The sequence below is a fragment of the Manis pentadactyla genome, chromosome 15 (genome assembly GCF_030020395.1).
Source record: "Manis pentadactyla isolate mManPen7 chromosome 15, mManPen7.hap1, whole genome shotgun sequence".
In the NCBI taxonomy this organism is placed as follows: Eukaryota; Metazoa; Chordata; class Mammalia; order Pholidota; family Manidae; genus Manis; species Manis pentadactyla.
In genome coordinates this window covers 23300518-23318780 of record NC_080033.1, presented here as the reverse complement: position 1 = coordinate 23318780, position 18263 = coordinate 23300518, and the positions used below count along the sequence as shown (strand labels likewise).

Sequence of the window (18263 nt, the reverse complement as noted above, 5' to 3'; positions counted from 1 at the left end):
AAGATACTTAGCCAGACAAGTAATACAATTGTGCAGGGGAAGTTAAACTCAGTTTATGACACAGATGCAAAGCTGTGAAGGCAGCTTTGGCTGGAGAGAGTGAGGAGTCATTAGCATGTGGGCAGAACCTGAAGGCACCAGGGAGAGGAGAAAGCCAGAGATCACACGGGATTTTAAGAAGGAGTAGCAAGAAAGACTGGAGGAAAACAGAGAGTGATATTCCCTGGGGAGCTGTACTCACAGCAGTCAAAGGTGAGGACCACAAAGGGTTCCTGAACAAGGCAGCCTCTGAATGGAAGTAAAGGCAGAAGCAGATCTTCTGTGGCAGACAAGGGTGGATGGGCTGTTGGCTCCAAGCAATCAATTTAGCACACAGCTCAGCAGAGAGGAAGGGCTAGTGAAAGGACAAGTGGCTCCAGATAGTCTCTCCTGATACCTTATACATACATGTCCAATCCCTAGAACATCAAAGAAAAGTCTAGGAAATGAGTAACTCCACAGCTACACTAAAAACAAGAGGATAACCATGAAGAACCCCAGAGAGAAAACATTTGAGATCAGATGGAAGATGGAAGCTGCAGCCTAAATCATGCCAGGAGAGATCAGCTCCAAAAGGAAAGAGTGCTTCCAGGGATATGCCTTGTGCTGGCAGGTAGTGGGCACACAAAGTGACCTAGAAAAGATTAGAGAAACCTAGAAAGGATGAAGTGTCAGGAGCATCAATGGGAGTATCAAGGGCTCAAATCCTCTGAGCCAGGTAGCCAACAGCAGAGATGCGTGTCCCTCACCAGGCAGTATATAAGGACCCTGAGGTCCAGAGGCCCGCAGGCCCAGGGGGCCTGGAGAAACCCAAGATGAAGAAGGACTCCACACCATTATCACTGGAGACAGGCTATATGCCTGACAGCCCACTGGTTTCCCCAAGAAGCCTGCAGTAAGCAGATACAGCATCCCCAGGTAGACCAAGAGGGACTCCCAAGGACCAAACTAGACACAACACCAAGATCCATCAAGTTCTGAACTAAGGGAGGCATCAAAGTCAAACAACAGAGGACAAAGGGGCAGAAGCACAAACTACAAGATTTTAGAAGGAGTATAGTTAGATTCTTAGAGAGATGCTTATCAACATTTCATAGAAATGTAGATGAAAAGTCTAATTAGTAACACAAATTCAAAGGATGGGCTGAGCAGCAGAATCCATACAATGAAGAAAACTGGTGGGTTAGATGTTAGAGCCATAGCACTACCCCAGAAAACAGCACTAAAATCGGCGACATAGAAAATAAAGTCAATCCGACATGGGGGATAGACTCAGAACTCTTGACACTCAGTAGGATTTTCAGACTAGTAATGGAGGCATAACAGGCAAAAATTACAAGGTCCCCATTGGGAGCTAATGAAGTTCCCACAACTATACAGGGGAGAGACCCCAGAAGGTATCTCTAAGCCTCTCAATTTGCCTCCAGTCCTAAGCAGAGCCCCCATTTGCAGATACCCACCCTGGCTCCCCAGGATCTGAGCACATCCCAAGAAGACAAATGTCTACTATCCAATGTTTGGACTTTTATTTTAAGGCAAAGGGGGAAGTTCACTATTTCAGTAATAAGACAGAAGCAACAGCCTTTACAGGGAAAAGAATATGACCTTTATTTTGGGTAAGATTATTCTGGGTATTCTCTAAAACAACAGGTTTTTCAATTATAACAAAAATTCTAAAGACAAATACCTGGGCAGGGTGGAGGTTTTTCATGAAATGGTGGCTTTTCATCCTAGGGGAGAAAAAACATGAGAGTAATGAATTAAGAGTCTTAGCATCTTCTAAATGTAGACTGGCAGGAGCATCTAAGTCATTATATACTGAATTTTTAAGCACACTTTTTTTCTTCATTTTGACTTTACAGTTCTTAGTTTGTTTTAGCTTTAGAAATTTTAACACCTACTGTTTCTTTTCACTGAATCTTAATCCTTAAGGGTCTTCCCTTCCCTCGCAGTGAGTTCTCTGAGGCAGTAGGGAAGTCCTGTTCAAGCCTTCTTCCCACATTTTTGCCCATGAATTCAGTCACCATGTCTTTATATGCAGGTCCCATGAGTGACAGGCTGTCAGTTCACATCCTAAAGCATGTGACTTTAATGACTGCCAAGTGCTGAGCAGAGATGCACAAAGCAAATTCCCACCCAGACTGTTCTGTGGACATGCAAAAAGATCCCAGAAATACAGAGAAGCATGTTGCCAAAGCGTGTAAAATCGAGAAAAAAATGTAAGATCTTCCTTTTCAACCCAAAACTTAAGAGGGAATGAAGGCTTTGGACTTCGGTTCATTTTTCAATTACACATCAGAGTAAGTTTCTAACTGCCACTAAAAAGTAGATGAAGTTATCAATTAACTCTACTGAGAAACCTTTTTTATATTCCTATGACAATGCAGAACTAAAAACTTAAGTTAGAACTAGCTCCATGTTTGCAAATTTGTCTATTCATTCTACAAATTACATAGGTACAAATTATATAACTTCTCAATACATTACATTCATTTTTAAACTATGAAAAACATGAGTTTTTAAAACTATTAAAAAATATATTTTAGAGGTATTTAAAAAGAAACATTCAATGGGACAGAACTCTTAAGGGAAGTTTTCTTCCCCACAAATCACAAAAGTTGCTTAAAAATTACGGTGGAAATTCTATTTATTGTGAAAATCAGTTTTTTAAAAACTAATCTTACCTTTAAATTCAGAACATAATGTTTATCATCTGATTAGAAAAAAGAGAAAGAAAACTTCGTGAAGCAGATAAAAACATCTGACAATTCATAAGAGTACCTTCATAGGAGCAAACTCACCTTCTACTCATGTTAGATGAGCTAAACAAGGCCTGGTCTGGACACAGCTTTCACAGGGTCCCCGAGCTGTCGCGGAGCCAGGGCAGGGAGCCTGACTCTGCACAGCTCATCTCTCTACTCTGCTCAGTCCTGGACACCATTAGTGGCTCACATGTTGCAGAACCAAGGCCAAACTCCTCAGTGGGACTCTGAGCCCTTCCTGTGCAGGGCTCTTCCCCACCTCTCCGACACTGTTCCATCCCCAGGCTCTCTCCACACCATCTACCTGCCAGTCCCCAAATAGGCTAAGGCTTAACTCCTCTCTGCATACCATGCCTGCAAGTAGCATCTGATTTGGTCAGAAAAATATTTGTTTTTTGAAGCAAACTGCCTCAGCAATACAGATGAAAACAAATCTTGCCCACTTACTGTGTTCATTTTTAATTTACAAACACACGTTTGGGATTGAGGTACTGCATGAAGGGAATGATCTAATGCCCCAGCTTGCCTGTATCCTTTGTTGTGGTGAAAAGTTAGACTTCCACCTTTTTAAAAGGTGGTTGCTTTTTACTTTGTATGATTAATTTGCAGAGCAGAAATAACCAGCTGAAAATAAGTTAGAAACAAATGTGCAAAAAACAGAAAAAAAAACCCTACTGAATTCAGGAAAAGCAACAAAAATGCTTAAAGATACTCACAAAATTGTAAATCTACTTGCTGGTTCATTACACTTACTAACGCTTGAACAACTAATCTCTGAAGAGCTTATTTTTGCCCAAAAGCCACTTTGATCCACAATTTTTAATCCAACTACTTTTGATCAAATGTCCTGGGCAGCCTGGATTGGGGCACTGGATGAGACCCTGCCTGGATTGTCTTGAGTCCAGCCTAATGAAATCTCCTTTCCCTGCCAACTCCTGTAATAGGCAGGCAGTGTTACCTGCTCTCCTGACCTTTGTGCCCACCTCCACTGTCATCCTCAGCACCCCAGACATAGTCTACCAGCTGCACATCCTCCCCCACCCCTGGAAGATGAGGGGAAGGGCCCATGACTCCATCATCTCTGACACACAGGAGGTGATGAATAAATTTCTGATAAACAAATATTTAAACTGATAATAAAAAGAAATAATTTTCATTTTTAATAACTCTTTTATGATAGTCTTAACTTGGTATCTTCCAATGCTTTATCAGATCTACTGCTTTCATAAGAAAGCAATCTTCTAAGTCTCCCTTTAATTCTTCACAAAATAAAGCTGGGGAGGGGCAAGGGATCCAGTGAAGAATGGTAACATCTGTAGAAGGGTGATGTGTACATGGGAGTTCATTTTACTAGTCTCTACTTTTGAGCACATTTGAAAATAATCACGAAAAATTCTTAAAGGTTAATTCACTTATTTTCCCAAAGAAAATAATCATCTCTATTTTATCTTAGTCATCAACTTTTCAGAAAAAGAACTTGATGATGATTAAACTCACAATTCACATCACTCAAGGTCCAGTTTGGTACTTAGAAGATATGCAGTTCATTTGGCTTGGTGTATATTTTATTTCCTGTTTTCTCATTTATCATTTCTCTAAAGACTTCTAGAGTTCTCACCTTTCTCATTTTTACAATAGGCAAGTGCTGTAAACTGCACAGGCAAGTGTTGTAAACTATTAAAATAATAAATAAAATAAATATAAAATAAATAAATGAAATAAGTAAAATTTAAAAATTGGGCATCCTACGGCATACAAGATGCCATGCTAGATACTATCCTAATCTTTATGGAAAGAAAATTCACACTACATGAACACATTCTTGCCCTCAAAAATTCTAGTAACACTGATTAATCAAAACTCCCCCATGAACGTAATCCTCTGAACCTTTCCCCTCCCAAGAGGTAACCATGGGTATCAAGTGGGTAGGTTTCCTTTCAGATATAACTGACCATAAAAAACATAAAAATTTGAACATACACATAACCCCACTTCCCACCTCTTCCACATATCTATATACAATAGCCATTAGTGGGTAGGGAGGGAGAATAGCACAGACAAAGGCCCAGTGGAAGGAGGGAACACCACGCAGTTGAGGAAGTAAGAGAACACCAGAGTGGCTAGGAATGGTCAGCAGGGGCAGGGCCAGCAGGTCTTGTAGACTATGGGAAACTACTGAAGAGATCTAAATAGAAAGGGCATGGAGATACCTGGGGAGCACATGGGAACACTACCTGATTCATGTTTTGAAAATCTCTGGCTGCTACCATAGTGCCTGAACATAGTGGGTCCTCCATTGTATGTGCGATGGCTGAGTGAATGAATGAACAGAATAAAATAGCAGGCAATTGGCTATATAGGGTCATAAGCTGGGAGAAGAAACCTGGGCATAAAAACAATAAACAGTATACTAGAAGCAGGACGCAGGGTGTGATGGCTTAGGAGAGTAGAAAAAAGGGCCTCGACTGGCCTTAGAGAACCCGAACATTTAACGGGCAGGTAGAGGAAGATGAGCCTGCTAAGGAGATGAAGGGACACCCAAGAGGCGAGAAGAAACAAGGAGAGTGAGATGTCATGAAGCCAGGGGAGAAATGGCTTTCAAGGTGGCAGGAGCAATCATCTGTGCAGAACAGTGCCAAGCAATCAGAAAAGGCAGAGCCAGAACACCAGCCACAGGGTTGTCCAGTACGGAGGTCACTGGTCTGGGAGAGTGAGAGAGGCAGAGCCAGACTGGAGTGGGTTGAGGAGACATTGACAGATGAGAGAAGGGAGAAGGTGTGGAGAGATTGTCTTCTGACAAATTTGGCTGTGGAGAAAAAAGTGAAAGCACCAGAGGGATGGCTCTGGTGGGATCAAAGAATGGAGGGGGGATGACATCCATGAGCAGTTATTGGGCAGCTCTGACCAAGGGCCTGGGAACTCGACCAAAGGACTTCGGGGCCTGGTCTTCTCGGCCAGGTGTCCCTAGGGTGCAGGGTGGCACACCACTCTCGCAGATTGATGGCTTCAGCTTTAGAAAGTAATTATCAGCTGGCATTTATGGAGGGTGCTGTGCTTCACACGTGGGACTGAATGTAATCCTTGCAATAATCTGACAAGTGGTGCACTGGGCGGAAGCAGGGTTAAGTAACTCAGCCAAGCCTCTCATAACGAGGAAGTGGGTCTTGAACCTGACCACAGCTTCTCAAGCATTGTCCAAGGATCACCCACATTCAGACTCCCCAAAATGCTCCTTAAAAATATAGATCTCTGGCCCTTAGCCTAGAGCCACCAAATTAGAATCTGGTGGTGGAGGGGAGAGACATGGGGGCCTTTTTCAGAAGTGTCCAGGGGCTTTTAACCCCACAGCTGAAACCCACAGCAGGAGCTGCACTGCCTCCCAGTCACCATCTGTGTTTCAAGACCACGTCACCATGCCAATCAGTCACCACTGCCATCCGGCCTCTTGGCACCAACACCCTCTCCCCTGCCCCCAGGCCAGAGTTAGGGCAGTTTTCCACTCTGTGCAGGTCACACAATAAGCTTTATCAATAGAGAGCGCTGGAGACCAGACACCAGAGGAGGAAGGGGCTTGGGGTCCCCATGCCAGAGGCTGGCTCCCTCCCTCCCTTCCTCCCTCCATCCCTTTTATTCTAAGTGGATAGCACTTCCCCATGGGTGGCTTCTCCTGGCACTCCCCTACATAGGACAGATTTCCAGGGAGCTCTTTAGGACAACACAGCTAACCGCTCCAGCAGCCAGCAGGCCTCAGCTGCACCCTCGCCAATGTCTGCATCTCAGCCTTGGGTGATTCTCCAAACGTTTCTTCCCTTGGTTGCTCTGTTAGCTGTAGAGGGGTGACTGCTCCCTAGATCCACTATTCCTGTATTCTTGAGACTTCTGTCTACCTCTCAGTTGGCAATCCTGTTATAGTTAGTAATTCTTTATAGTAAACCTTCCCTGTTCAAATCACCATATGCTTTCTGTCTCCTGATTGGATTCTGACTGATATACGACACATCAGGCCACAAGCAACAAAGATGTCAGAAAATGGATGGACATGTATGAACACAGGGAGGTATTAAGGATATCATAATAATTTTTAAAAGGTAGGTAACAAAATGTATATTTTATACACACACATTCTAAATCACTAAAATTAACTAGGGGAATACACCTATGTGTGTTTATATAATTCTTCATTTTTTTTTTTACTGTGAGAAATTATTACTTTTATAATTAAAAGATATGGTTTCCTCATGAATTTAATATTCGAATAGGTTTTTCCATAGGGATAAAATATGCCATCTAACCAACTGGCATTTTCTGAATGAACTATTACTAGGCTGGCATTCTGTTTTCCAGTCACCTTAGGAACCGATTTATGTGACAGTATCTTTGAGCCCAAACGACTCTGAGGGTCCTGATAAAGCAGTTACTGGTATCCACTGTATGACAGGCTCTCTTTCTCACTTCTCAAACATAAGCCACCTCACAGGAAAGTGAATACTCTTCCCTACCTTTGCTATGATGCACTGAATACTCTCTCTGTGCTAAACAGAGGAGACAAAGACAGTTGGAGATGTGGTTAGAGTTGTAGTATAAATATGTCCATGCACTCATTCATCCAACAAAGCTTTAGTGATGGCCCACCGTGGCCAGGCCCTGCTCCTGGCACTGGAGATAGCCTGGGGAACAGGACAGCTAAACTCCCTCACGCTCTCTGTGGAGACCACTCCGCTCCAGCCCCGGGTGACACCAGGAACGGGAGCAGTGGGGGAGGCACCTGCAGAGCTGCAGAGCCTGAGCCACAACCCTCTTCCCCACATATCCTCTCATGGCTGACCACCAACAGAATGGACTCCAAAGGAAGCAGCTTGTACTCCAAAGACATCCTAACATCCAGGCAATGGATGGTGTAATAACTTACCTCCAGTGAAAACAAAATTCAGGAATAGTCCTATTTATAATCATGGAAACACAGTATAAAGGAGCAATGGCTATATATTTTCCTCCAAACTAACCGATAATTATTGCCTCAAAATGCTTTCAGACTTAAAATTTTTTTTTTACCTTTTTCTTGTGTAGGCTGTGGTGTAAGAGGTGAGCCTGGAAACCCATCTTGCTCAGAAATATTTTCCTCATTTTCACTGTCCACCTCATGTGACAATGGAACCTTTTTGTTACGAAAGAGAAAAGAATAAACGTGATAAATGCTATTTGTGTCAGATTTCCTCCTAACAAACTCAGATGCCTTATTCCTTACCTTCTCCACTGCTGCCTGCCTCCCTCTCCAATACACAAAAGGGGTACACCCTGCGGAGCTGGTTAAAACCTCAGGTCCATCAGGAAAGGTCCAGTGGCAAATGAAATGCCATGCAAGTCATGCTTAGGCTGACTTTAATGTCACATTCCACCCATGCTACCTGGGCAACTTCCCTCCCTCATTCCCGCCAGGGACCTACCTGGGAAGAGGGACCAACCTGGGAAGAGGTGCTGCACCTGGCCAGCTCTGCACAGCGCCCAGTCCCAGCCTACCCTGGTACTGATGCTTTGTTGTTCATCTCCACATGGGATGACAGTGGCCGACCCATCCTGTGACAACCCTCATCCAGACAAATATTTGAGATCAAGGTCTATCATGTTCACTAGCTATGAGTCCACTGTAAACGTCTCCTGATGGAAAGGGACCTCCCCCTTCACCGTCTGTGAGCATATCCTATGTAGCTACCATGAATGGTGGCAGCACTGCAGAACTGTCCCTTACAGACCTGTGGGCCAGGAATGGGACCACCTCCTGAGACAAGCAGGAGACAGAGGCTGCCCAAGAGGAAGGGCAGTGAGCTGTGCCTTGTACAGTAAGTTATTACTGGCGTTCTCTGGGCAGGCCCCCTTTGCTATCTTGATTCTTCAGTAAATTCTTGCTTATGCAATCAGCCTGGCTTAGCGGTGCTGAGCTGCAGGCAACGGAAGGGCCCCAATGCTGGCAGGCAGGTGGCAGCACTGACTAGCGAGGTGTGCATGAGAAGGGGCATTTCAGAGCCAAGAGCTAAGGCTGTCAGGCCCACCAGACTCCAGGCACAGGGCTCCCCAAAATGACCCAGCTCGGGGGTGCAGACAGGTCTTCCACTCTACTCATGATTTGAAGAAAGAAAAAATAAATGACCCCTTAGTTTTTGTTTCCTAGGAACCAACAATTTATTTACCTTGTCAAAGGTGAATATATGTGCTAAACTACTCACTACGACCAAGGAAATGTGAAAATGCTAAGGGGACTCAAATACCATGATAAAGATACCCTCTGATGAAAATCTATTTGGCAGTATCTACTAGCACTAAGGCTGATCAATACATGTGCCCAGGATTAAACATATACCACTCATCAGTATATGTGAGTTCTACACATCCACCAGAAAGATACACATATATATACAAATGTTCACAGCAGCACTGTCTCTAAAGCCCCAAACTGGAAACAACCAGTTTTCCACCAGCAGTAAAATGAGTAAGTAATTGGATGTTATAGTTGTATAATGAAACATGATACAGCAATAAGAATCAGTACTGCTACACACAGTAACTGAAGACACTCAGGAACTCCAAAGGATACATACTGTATGATTAAACCCCTAAATTTTCAGAACAGACAAAACCAGTCTAAGGTATTTTTCGAAGATCTAATTTACTCTTGGAGTCAGGGCAGTGGTTAACTTGGGGGAAGCAGTGACCTCTTTTAGGGTACAAAGTGGGGCTTCTGTTTGTGTTTTTCTTTTAAAAATCTGGGTGATAGCTACTTTGCAAAAATTTACTGAGAAGTACATTTAAGGTTTATGTACCTTTTGTGTACATTAAGTATGTCAATGAATAAAAAAAAAGTTGAGATATTTTAAAAACACTCTAATTTAAAAGTTTTAATTTAAAATTACCAAATACTTCTGATTGTGAAAAGTACCTTGATAACTAAAACAATACTTTGGGTTTTGAAGGAAAGGAAGGCCAGCCCAGCCACAGTGTGGACATTAGTGAAGCTAGGCAAGGCCTTCCCCTCACCTCTCTGCAGCACTGGTCACAGCCCTTCATCCTCTTCCAGGATGATACGCTAACTCAGATTTAAACAAGTAAAATGCACATGCTACAACTTCTAGGGTAGTTCTTAGAGAGGAAACTGTATAATTTGCAAACTAGAAGAGAGAAAAAAACAACTGTAAAATCATCAATCCAAAAGGAAGAAAAAAAAAGATAAAGTATAATGGGACAAATAGGAAAAATAAAATAAGATGGCAAACTTAAAATCAAATATACCCATATATATATATATACATATTCAATATAAAAGGACTAAATGATCCAGTAAAAAGACAAAGGAAAAGCTTGTCAATTTGATTAACAAAAACTATATGCTACACTGAATTGTATACTTTAAATGGATGAGTAGTATGGTACGTGAATTATATCTCAGTCAACTTGCTTTAAAAAATCTATGTGCTGTATTCTATATGCTAAACATAAGAATACTGAAAAGTTGAAATTAAAAGATGAAAAAAATAGACCATGCAAATAAAAAAGAAATAAACAAAGGAAGACGGGGAACATTAGATGAAATAGATGTTAAAGCAAGACACACTTAGAGATAAAGAGGTTCACTCTGTAGTGACAAAGTGTTGTTTACCAAGAAGATATTTTACAATTGTACACACCTAACAATGTAGTCAGATGAAGACAAATATGTGTTCTAGGATTTTATGCATGAAGTTCAAACACATGCAAAACTAATCTGTGATGGCAGAAGTCAGGACATGAAAGCAAGATGCTGGGAACCTGCCAATGTGACAAGGAAGCTGCAGGGTTGATTCGTGTGACTGTTAGTGCTGTGGCTGTGAGACCCATCTAGCTGGACAGGGTCCTCACAACTCATTTGCCCTCCAGCAGGGGTCACCCTGACGGATGCATATGGTGCAGTCCATGTGGCAAGGCACCTTCCAGATGCCTCTTCCCACATCAGTGATATAACGTAATAACTCCACCCAAAGTGCATTATACAGTCATTAGAGGTGAGGCAACACAAAGGTCCAGCTAGCAACCCTTTGGGATGAGTATATGGTAAACCGAACACTACCTCTGAAAGAGGCAGTTCTGATTTGTAAAGTAGGACTGTGAGGGGCCTGCACAGGGACCTTGTGGGTCCAACATGCTGGACCTACTCTTACTTGGTACATTAGAGGAGATGAACCAAGAGTTTGAGAATCCATGCTTCCTCACCTGCTGCCCAGAGAAGACCCCACCACTGGAAGATGACAGAGGTCACTCGCTTGGTGGCTTCTCAAAGTTGGCTGGAGAGACAACCTGGCCCCTTACTTGCTCTCCTGGCTTCCTATTGTTATGGGTAGGGGTCAGGCTCAGGCAGAGGTGCTTGATTTGGTGCAGCACAGTCGATAATCTACAGGCACATAAACAAACAGCGGGTATTTCTAGCTGCATGTGGACATGGATGTGCAAATGCAGTCAGACAGTCTGCAGGAGTCTTTGCCCACACAGCAGCCAGGACCACCTGCTCCACCTTGCTAAGAGAATCCTGATTTTGTCTAGTGCATGGGCTTAGACCTAGGGTATGAATCATGGAACTCCTCTTCTCCTTAGCTAGTAAGTGGTCAAGGATGGGCACGAGACCAGTGACACCCCACCGGGAAAACGTTCTCCCTAACAAACACAGAGCAGCCTGACAAGGACGTGCCTCACTTCCTCCTCTCTGGTTTGGGACCAGCCCAGCCGCACCCACTGGTGACCATGAAGCAGCAGCCAAGGGAACCTTGGGGGCCAGCCTTCCATAAGCAGCTGAGACAACTTTGTAGTCTCTTTCCTTTTGACTTTATTATGTGGGAGAGTTAAAAGTCTATTATTTAAGGTTTATGTTTCTATTCCATTACTTGCAGCCAAAAATATGACACAGACATCAAAATGACCATAGAGGCTTCTTCTGGAGAGAAGAGGATGACTGGAATAAGAATGATAGGGTTTCAGGATAGGCTTTTGCTTCATGTACAATACTGAAAGTTTTTATAAGTCAGTCATGTGTACTGATGCATTATCCATGTAACAAAAATATTTAAGAAATTAAAAATTAAAAACTGTGGAGAGAGAAAAGGGACATTCCTAACGTTCAGCAACAGCATCCCCACTATGCTGTGTCCCCTGGAAGTTTCTAGAAAGAACTTGTTACCCCCGTGCAAACGTCCACTCTCTGGTCTCCATGCATGCACATGGCAAACACTCAAACACCAGTTTGTTGGTAGTTAGTTGAATGAATAAATGAACAAATGAATGAATATATGGTATATTTTATGACAAGAAGGTGCTCTACAAATCCACAAACACAACAATTCCAAGAATGCATGACAGAAGAGCTTCAGTAACATCCTATTGGTGATTTCTATTTAAAAATGGTAACAAGGCATTTAAACTGCACTTTCTTCCCTTAAAACCTATTGAAATCAATCAAAAGAATGGAAAAAAAGAAAAAAGAAAAGAAAGCTTAGTCAATGGCCAGAAAACAACTACCAAATCTATGAAATTCAGACGAGAGGGAAAAAGCCAAAAGTTGCCAAATCTTCCCAGACTTCAGGTGTGCCAAGGCCGCAAAAATCACAAAGTGTCACAGTTACAAAGGTACACAGTGTTCCTCTGGCCAGAGAAATGAGAGCAAGGGTGTGGAGGGGCCCAAGAGAAGTAGTGCCACCCTAGGGCAAAGGGTTAGGGGAGAAGCTAAAGGAGATACTTGAGAAAAGCCTGCCTTAATTGTTCCCAATCCAGCCTTTACGTGCTCCAAGAAATTAAAGACAGTACAGATTAACATAGGAATCCAAAGAACAGATATAGGAGACAGAAAAATGATAAGGAAACAGAAAGATATGAAAAGTAAACTGGCAGAGCTCAAAAAACAAAAGGAAAAATAAAAACAATTACAGAGGTAAAAGCTATACTAGAAGCAATTAAACCCAGTGGCAAAGTGCTGAAAGACAGATGAGGGTACGTAGAGGAAATCACATAAAGAAATGCTGGAGAGGAAAAAGAGAGACAAGTGATTAGAGAAAATATAACAGACATGGAAAACAAAGGGTATCCACCTAATACATAACTAGTGTTCCCCAAGTAGAATAGAATGAATAGATGATAAACTTAGTCAAAGATAAAATAAAATAGGGGAGGAAATGTTCCCTGAAAATAAAACAGGGAGATGAAAATCTATGTTTGCAAAATTAAATTATAAACTAAATTTCAGGAAAAAAAGGACAGAAAATAATAAACACCAATCAAAACCAGTTCTGATGAAATGGCATTTAGGCTAATGAATGAAATCTATAAAGGTATTGGGCAGAAAAATCAGGTGACCTCAGGCAGGGAAGAAGGCAAGTGGTAACTCCTTCTTATCCCTTGGTTGTCATTCTCAGCAGTCCTCAAGGAAAGATGAAGTCCCCTGCTGTGTGGTTTCAAGCTGCCCTGTCCCTTTCCTTCGTAACATTTATTGTAATTGTATTTGACGGACCGTGTGACTCTGGATGCTGCCTGACACGATTCTCCAGCCCCCAGCACGATGCGCTACTCACTGGATGCTCAGTAGCTACATGCAGATTTATATACCTGCCCAAAGGCAGTTTCCTCCCTAGCACAGTCCTTCAGAGGATGAGGAAACAGGCTCAGAGAGGCTATCTGACTTACCCAACTCATACCACTGGGAAGTAGTAAAGATGGGACTTGGACTCAGGTCTCTGAATGCCCACAGGACTGTTCTGTCCACTGGGCTTAGCATCAAGTGAACTGCAAAATTAACACACCCGATTTCCCCTCCAGTCTTACTTTTGGGTGGTACCAACAAGAAAACTGCTGGAAACAAGACTTGCTTTCCATTTGTTAGGCCATTTCTGGGCAGATGCACGCTCCCATGAAGATGTTTGCCCAGACTACCCTGAAACACAGAGGCATGAGGTATAGACTTTCCTCCAAATTGCCTGATTTGGGTTGGTCTGTTTCCTTATCTTACTAGTTTTGACAACTGTACACTCTACAGGAAGCATAATGATTCATAAAAAAGGGTAAAATTATAAATTATTTACCTCAGATTACAGAATGTCCATGGCAAATACAGAGAAGGTAATTTTCCTTTTATTTTTTTGAAATTAAAACATACCCCACAGTAAACATCTCCTACAGAGCTAGCGCCATCTAGTGACTAAAGAGCAGTTTTACATGCTCCACATACCCACTTTTTCAAAGATACATATTTTAATCATACACTAAATGTAAGAATACTTAAATCCTAGTCTCAAAAAATGCTTTATGTATAAGAAGTATTCTTGCAGGGCATGGGGACCACAAACACGAACTTCTAAACCGGGAAAAACTGGTGCCCTGATCTGAGTTCTGCTTCTGTCTGGGTGGGTGCTGAGTGACCTTGGGCAGGCCATTTATCCTGTTTTTTCACACAGACACACCGCAATAGTGTGAAGTAAATGAGATAGCACATGTAAGCTGCCTGGCATATATTCAATGCTCAGAAAAGGTCAATGTGTCTTCCTCGCCCTATTGTCTATGCCCCCCACAAAAAGCTGACCAGGCAAACTAATTCTAAGTCTGTGGAAAACTGAAATCCCTTTCCAGCTTACGGGCTCTTTCACTCAAGCAACCTACAACTGGCTTCACTTCCCAAATAGTTGAATGATGCACCTGCATCTGTAACCTCAGTCCAAATAGCAGCCAGAAAGTGTGCGGACTGAAGGGTAGTGGGGCCTCCCCAAGGCTGTTCAGAGCCCTGCAACCGAACTTGCTTTGGACTCCTGGCAGCCATCAGCCTGCTCCCGTGCATGCTCTTTGCTGTGGAGAAACCTAACTTCGCATATTAAAGTCTGTTATCTTAGAAAGTGATGGCTAGTTCATGAAACACTCACATAAGGATTCCTCAAAATAAGTTCCTTAAGACCATCTAGAATGTGATTCAATATGATGGAGGATAATCCACATAAATTCAAACAATATGAATATAGCTTGATGCCATAAGTCTGTGTGTATAGTCGCTATGAATAACACGTTGTAGCAATGGAGAAAAAAAGAGAAAGAGAGAAGAAATTATGGTGCTGTCTTTCGCCATAAAGAAATGGCACATTTTCCAAAACCGTGGGAGCACAGAATTTAACCAGAACAGCTGAGCAATGGTGAATGGGCTCCTTTAACCTCTCTGTACCTTGGTTTCTCCCCATGTGTGACAGACCATAAATGGAACCCATCGCACCAAGATAACAGGAGATAAATGCATGTTTGAAATAGAGCTTGAAATAGAGACTCTCATATGGTAAGCACTCAAAGAATGTCAGCTACTATGGACAGAAAAACGACGATCCTCTTGTCAGACAGGAATCTGAAGGAAGCAACATGCACACTGATATAGAACAAGCAATAGGAAAATTCATTTTTGGAGTCAAGGAAAAGAGCTGGATTACTAGTAATAGATGGAAATGTACACTAAGAACATAAATACATTATCTTTGTCTCTGAAGGACTTGTCTTGGAAAGATAAAGAAAGTGTCCTAAATATTTGCCTAACCAGACAGAACATGAGATTGGACATGTTAAAAAAATAAGCCCCCAAACAAAAGCCATTAAAGGCAAAAGAGAGCAAAGAGAATCCTTAACTAATGTAGTCTATATACAATTTACTGCAAGTTGACGTCAAGGTGCAGAAGAAATTCTGGAGAGGGGCAAACACCTGATTTCTGTGTGGCACAGCATACACAGCCCCAGTGAGACCTCCATCTTTGTGGGCACCAAGATCCCCCGACTCCTTGAAGCTGGATGACATGAGTGTGTCAGCGTCCTCTTCCTCTCTGTAGCCCAGCATTTCAAAGGATGGCAAAGAAGTTCTTCTCCCCATCTCACTCTGCCAATTTGGTCTGTATTGGAATATTAAAGAGCAAAATAAGCCAACTAACAAGCGAGCTACTTAACACTTCAACTGGTGTAAGTACATGTATTAAATGCACTGCCTGAGATCCCCCACCAAAAAAAGTATTATAACTACATTACAAAATATACAGAAGCTAAAAGATTAAATCATCCCCTAGCCCATTTCTTTGTACACACTTAACATTTCTTTCTAGTTTTATATCCAGGTTTTTATAGCTCTTACCACTGCAAACATATATGATTTGCCTCATTAACAAGTTCTTAAAGTCAAAATGTTAAGATACCTCTCAAATAAATATACCCATTTAGTCAGCCACTCCTTTTACTTAGTTTTTTCTCTCCCGACAATTTTCACTGTTATAAATAACCCTGTAATGAACATCAATGTGCAGATAATCTCTTCTGTATTTAGAATTAGTCCTATAAAACAAACAACCTATGGTAAACTGCCGAGTCAAATTGTAAGAACATTTTGTGGGTCTATAAGCATCATCTACAAAATGATTTCACAAATCACTTCCCTAACCTGTGACAACATTGGTTACAATTTTCTAAAACTTTCTGAAAGAATTTAAATCTCACTGTATCAATTTGCATTTCTTACTGAGACTGGGTATTTTTCCATGTATTTATGCCTGAGCCATCACTCATCTACTATGAACTTTCATGTCCTTTGTGCATTTATCTACTTGGCTTCTAGTACGTCCATTCCAATCTGAAATTAACTTTTTTACCTACTAAAGTTAAAACTCTGGGTCTGCATTTACTATAAATATTATTTCTATTCTATTTATTTTATATTAGCTACACAAATTTTCTGTAACATACCATCTAAGAGAATCCTTCTAAGGGCCAAAAGCAGCACTGAATTCAATGGCTCTGTGCTGCCGTAGGAATGACCAGTGCTTTCACAGCTGTAATTTAACAAGAGCCACTCTAGAGAAAATTCTGACACAATTCAAGAACAATAAATGTTCCAGGACAGTGTCCCTTTGACACTGGCGATGATAACCTGAGTGCTAAGCGGTCATGACCAGACACGTGCACATGCACACACAAGAGAGGCTCCTCCACTGCCCAGAGCAGCAGCAGAGCCAGTGATCCGGTCCTTACTGAAGCCTCAGCTCTGAGGTGGTGGCATAGGGCTCAATGAAAGCGTCCTTCTCAACATAGGTTGTGTCACTCTCAGACAGGGATCTCTGGCGAGGCTGAGGAATGGCAACAGTCCGGCCGGTCAGTGTTGTTGCCAGAATGACTGCAGCCAGAGCAGACCTAGGGACAAAACATCCCAGTGAGATAGTGAGACACAAACCTTTGGGCTGAACACTGAACAGGATGCATGAATACATCAGGTTTACCTTCTGATCTACAGTACTCAGTGCGTATCTACTGACTAAATGCCTGTAGCCTGTTATGTGCCATCTGACAATCTCATTTCATGTCACATCAACTGTAAGAATAATTATTCCCATCTCCACTTGCCCAAGATTTCCTAGCTAATAGGGAAGGAACCAGATCTCTAATCCAGGCAGTCTATATTCAGGTAGTTTTCCTTTTAAAATCGAAGTCCAAAATGGAAAAAAAAAGATATATAAAAAGATAGGAAAGATTTTTAAAGGCATTTGAAAACATAAATTTTCAAAACTATAATATAGGAAAGATAGAGTGATGGGTTCACCTTCCCACTTAAAAGAGCAAAATAAAACAATAGACTTACAGTTGTTCCAGCTTACTGCCTGAGAGAATTTCCAGGTGGAACCAGGACTCCCTGAGTTGTGGAGATAGAACTGAGATCTGGGAACACTACAACACACAGAATTTGCAGGACAAAGTCCCAGAAAAAAAAAGAGCTGAACAGAGGGAAGTCCAGAAATGTGCAGAAGGTCCCCAAGTGTTCAGCAAAATACCCCTCCATGCATGAATGTGAGGCAACTAACCAAGGCTGGGGGATGAACCTTCCACAAGGACTACAGGAACAGGGCCAGGTGCTTACACATGGCTGCTGTGGATAAAATGAAGGTTCCTGTGGCCAGGATTCTCACCTGGCTCTGGCTGGCTAGCTCACTACACACGTGTGGCAATAGATTGTTGTTGACTCTATATAAACAGCTCCGCCCAGTGCTCTGGGTGACACGGTGGCACGGCTGCAATGCTGCAGGAGATCAGAGCTGAGGCTGGAGTGGTGGCAGCGTGGAGGACAGAGGCCCAGAGGATGACCGTGTGGGACAGCCGTGCAGGCAGAGGCCCAGAGGCAGAGACGGGCTTGCTGCATGCAGATTCATTCTGAGTGAACGAGATTTTAGTGATTGACCTGCCACTGTGGAAATAAGTTGGTATAACCCTTTCACCCCAAGAATATTTTATTATCATTTTCTTTGGTCACATTGAATCCACAGCGAACTTGCCTGGGGCTGAAACCCATTGGCAAGACAATTGGCGACAGTCAGCTGGGTTCACTGGTGACCAAGGAAAAAGAACAGGCTGCCCTCAGCGGGCTGCACCTATGGATGGGGAGACATTCAAGTGTACCCT

At 42.5% G+C, this 18263-nt stretch overlaps 1 protein-coding gene across 5 annotated transcripts in view; it reads right to left on the bottom strand.

The window, feature by feature from the left end:
- CEP89 (centrosomal protein 89) overlaps nt 1-18263 on the bottom strand; it is a 91519-nt gene that overhangs the window by 58090 nt on the left and 15166 nt on the right. For all 5 annotated transcript variants that reach the window (XM_057493001.1, XM_057493003.1, XM_057493002.1 and 2 more), the window contains exons 3-7: nt 16845-17003; nt 15535-15718; nt 7854-7956; nt 2724-2752; nt 1727-1769 (exon numbers count right to left, since the gene is read on the bottom strand). In XM_057493001.1, coding sequence (XP_057348984.1) covers nt 1727-1769; nt 2724-2752; nt 7854-7956; nt 15535-15718; nt 16845-17003 — 518 coding nt within the window. The remainder of the gene's footprint in view (nt 1-1726; nt 1770-2723; nt 2753-7853; nt 7957-15534; nt 15719-16844; nt 17004-18263) is intronic.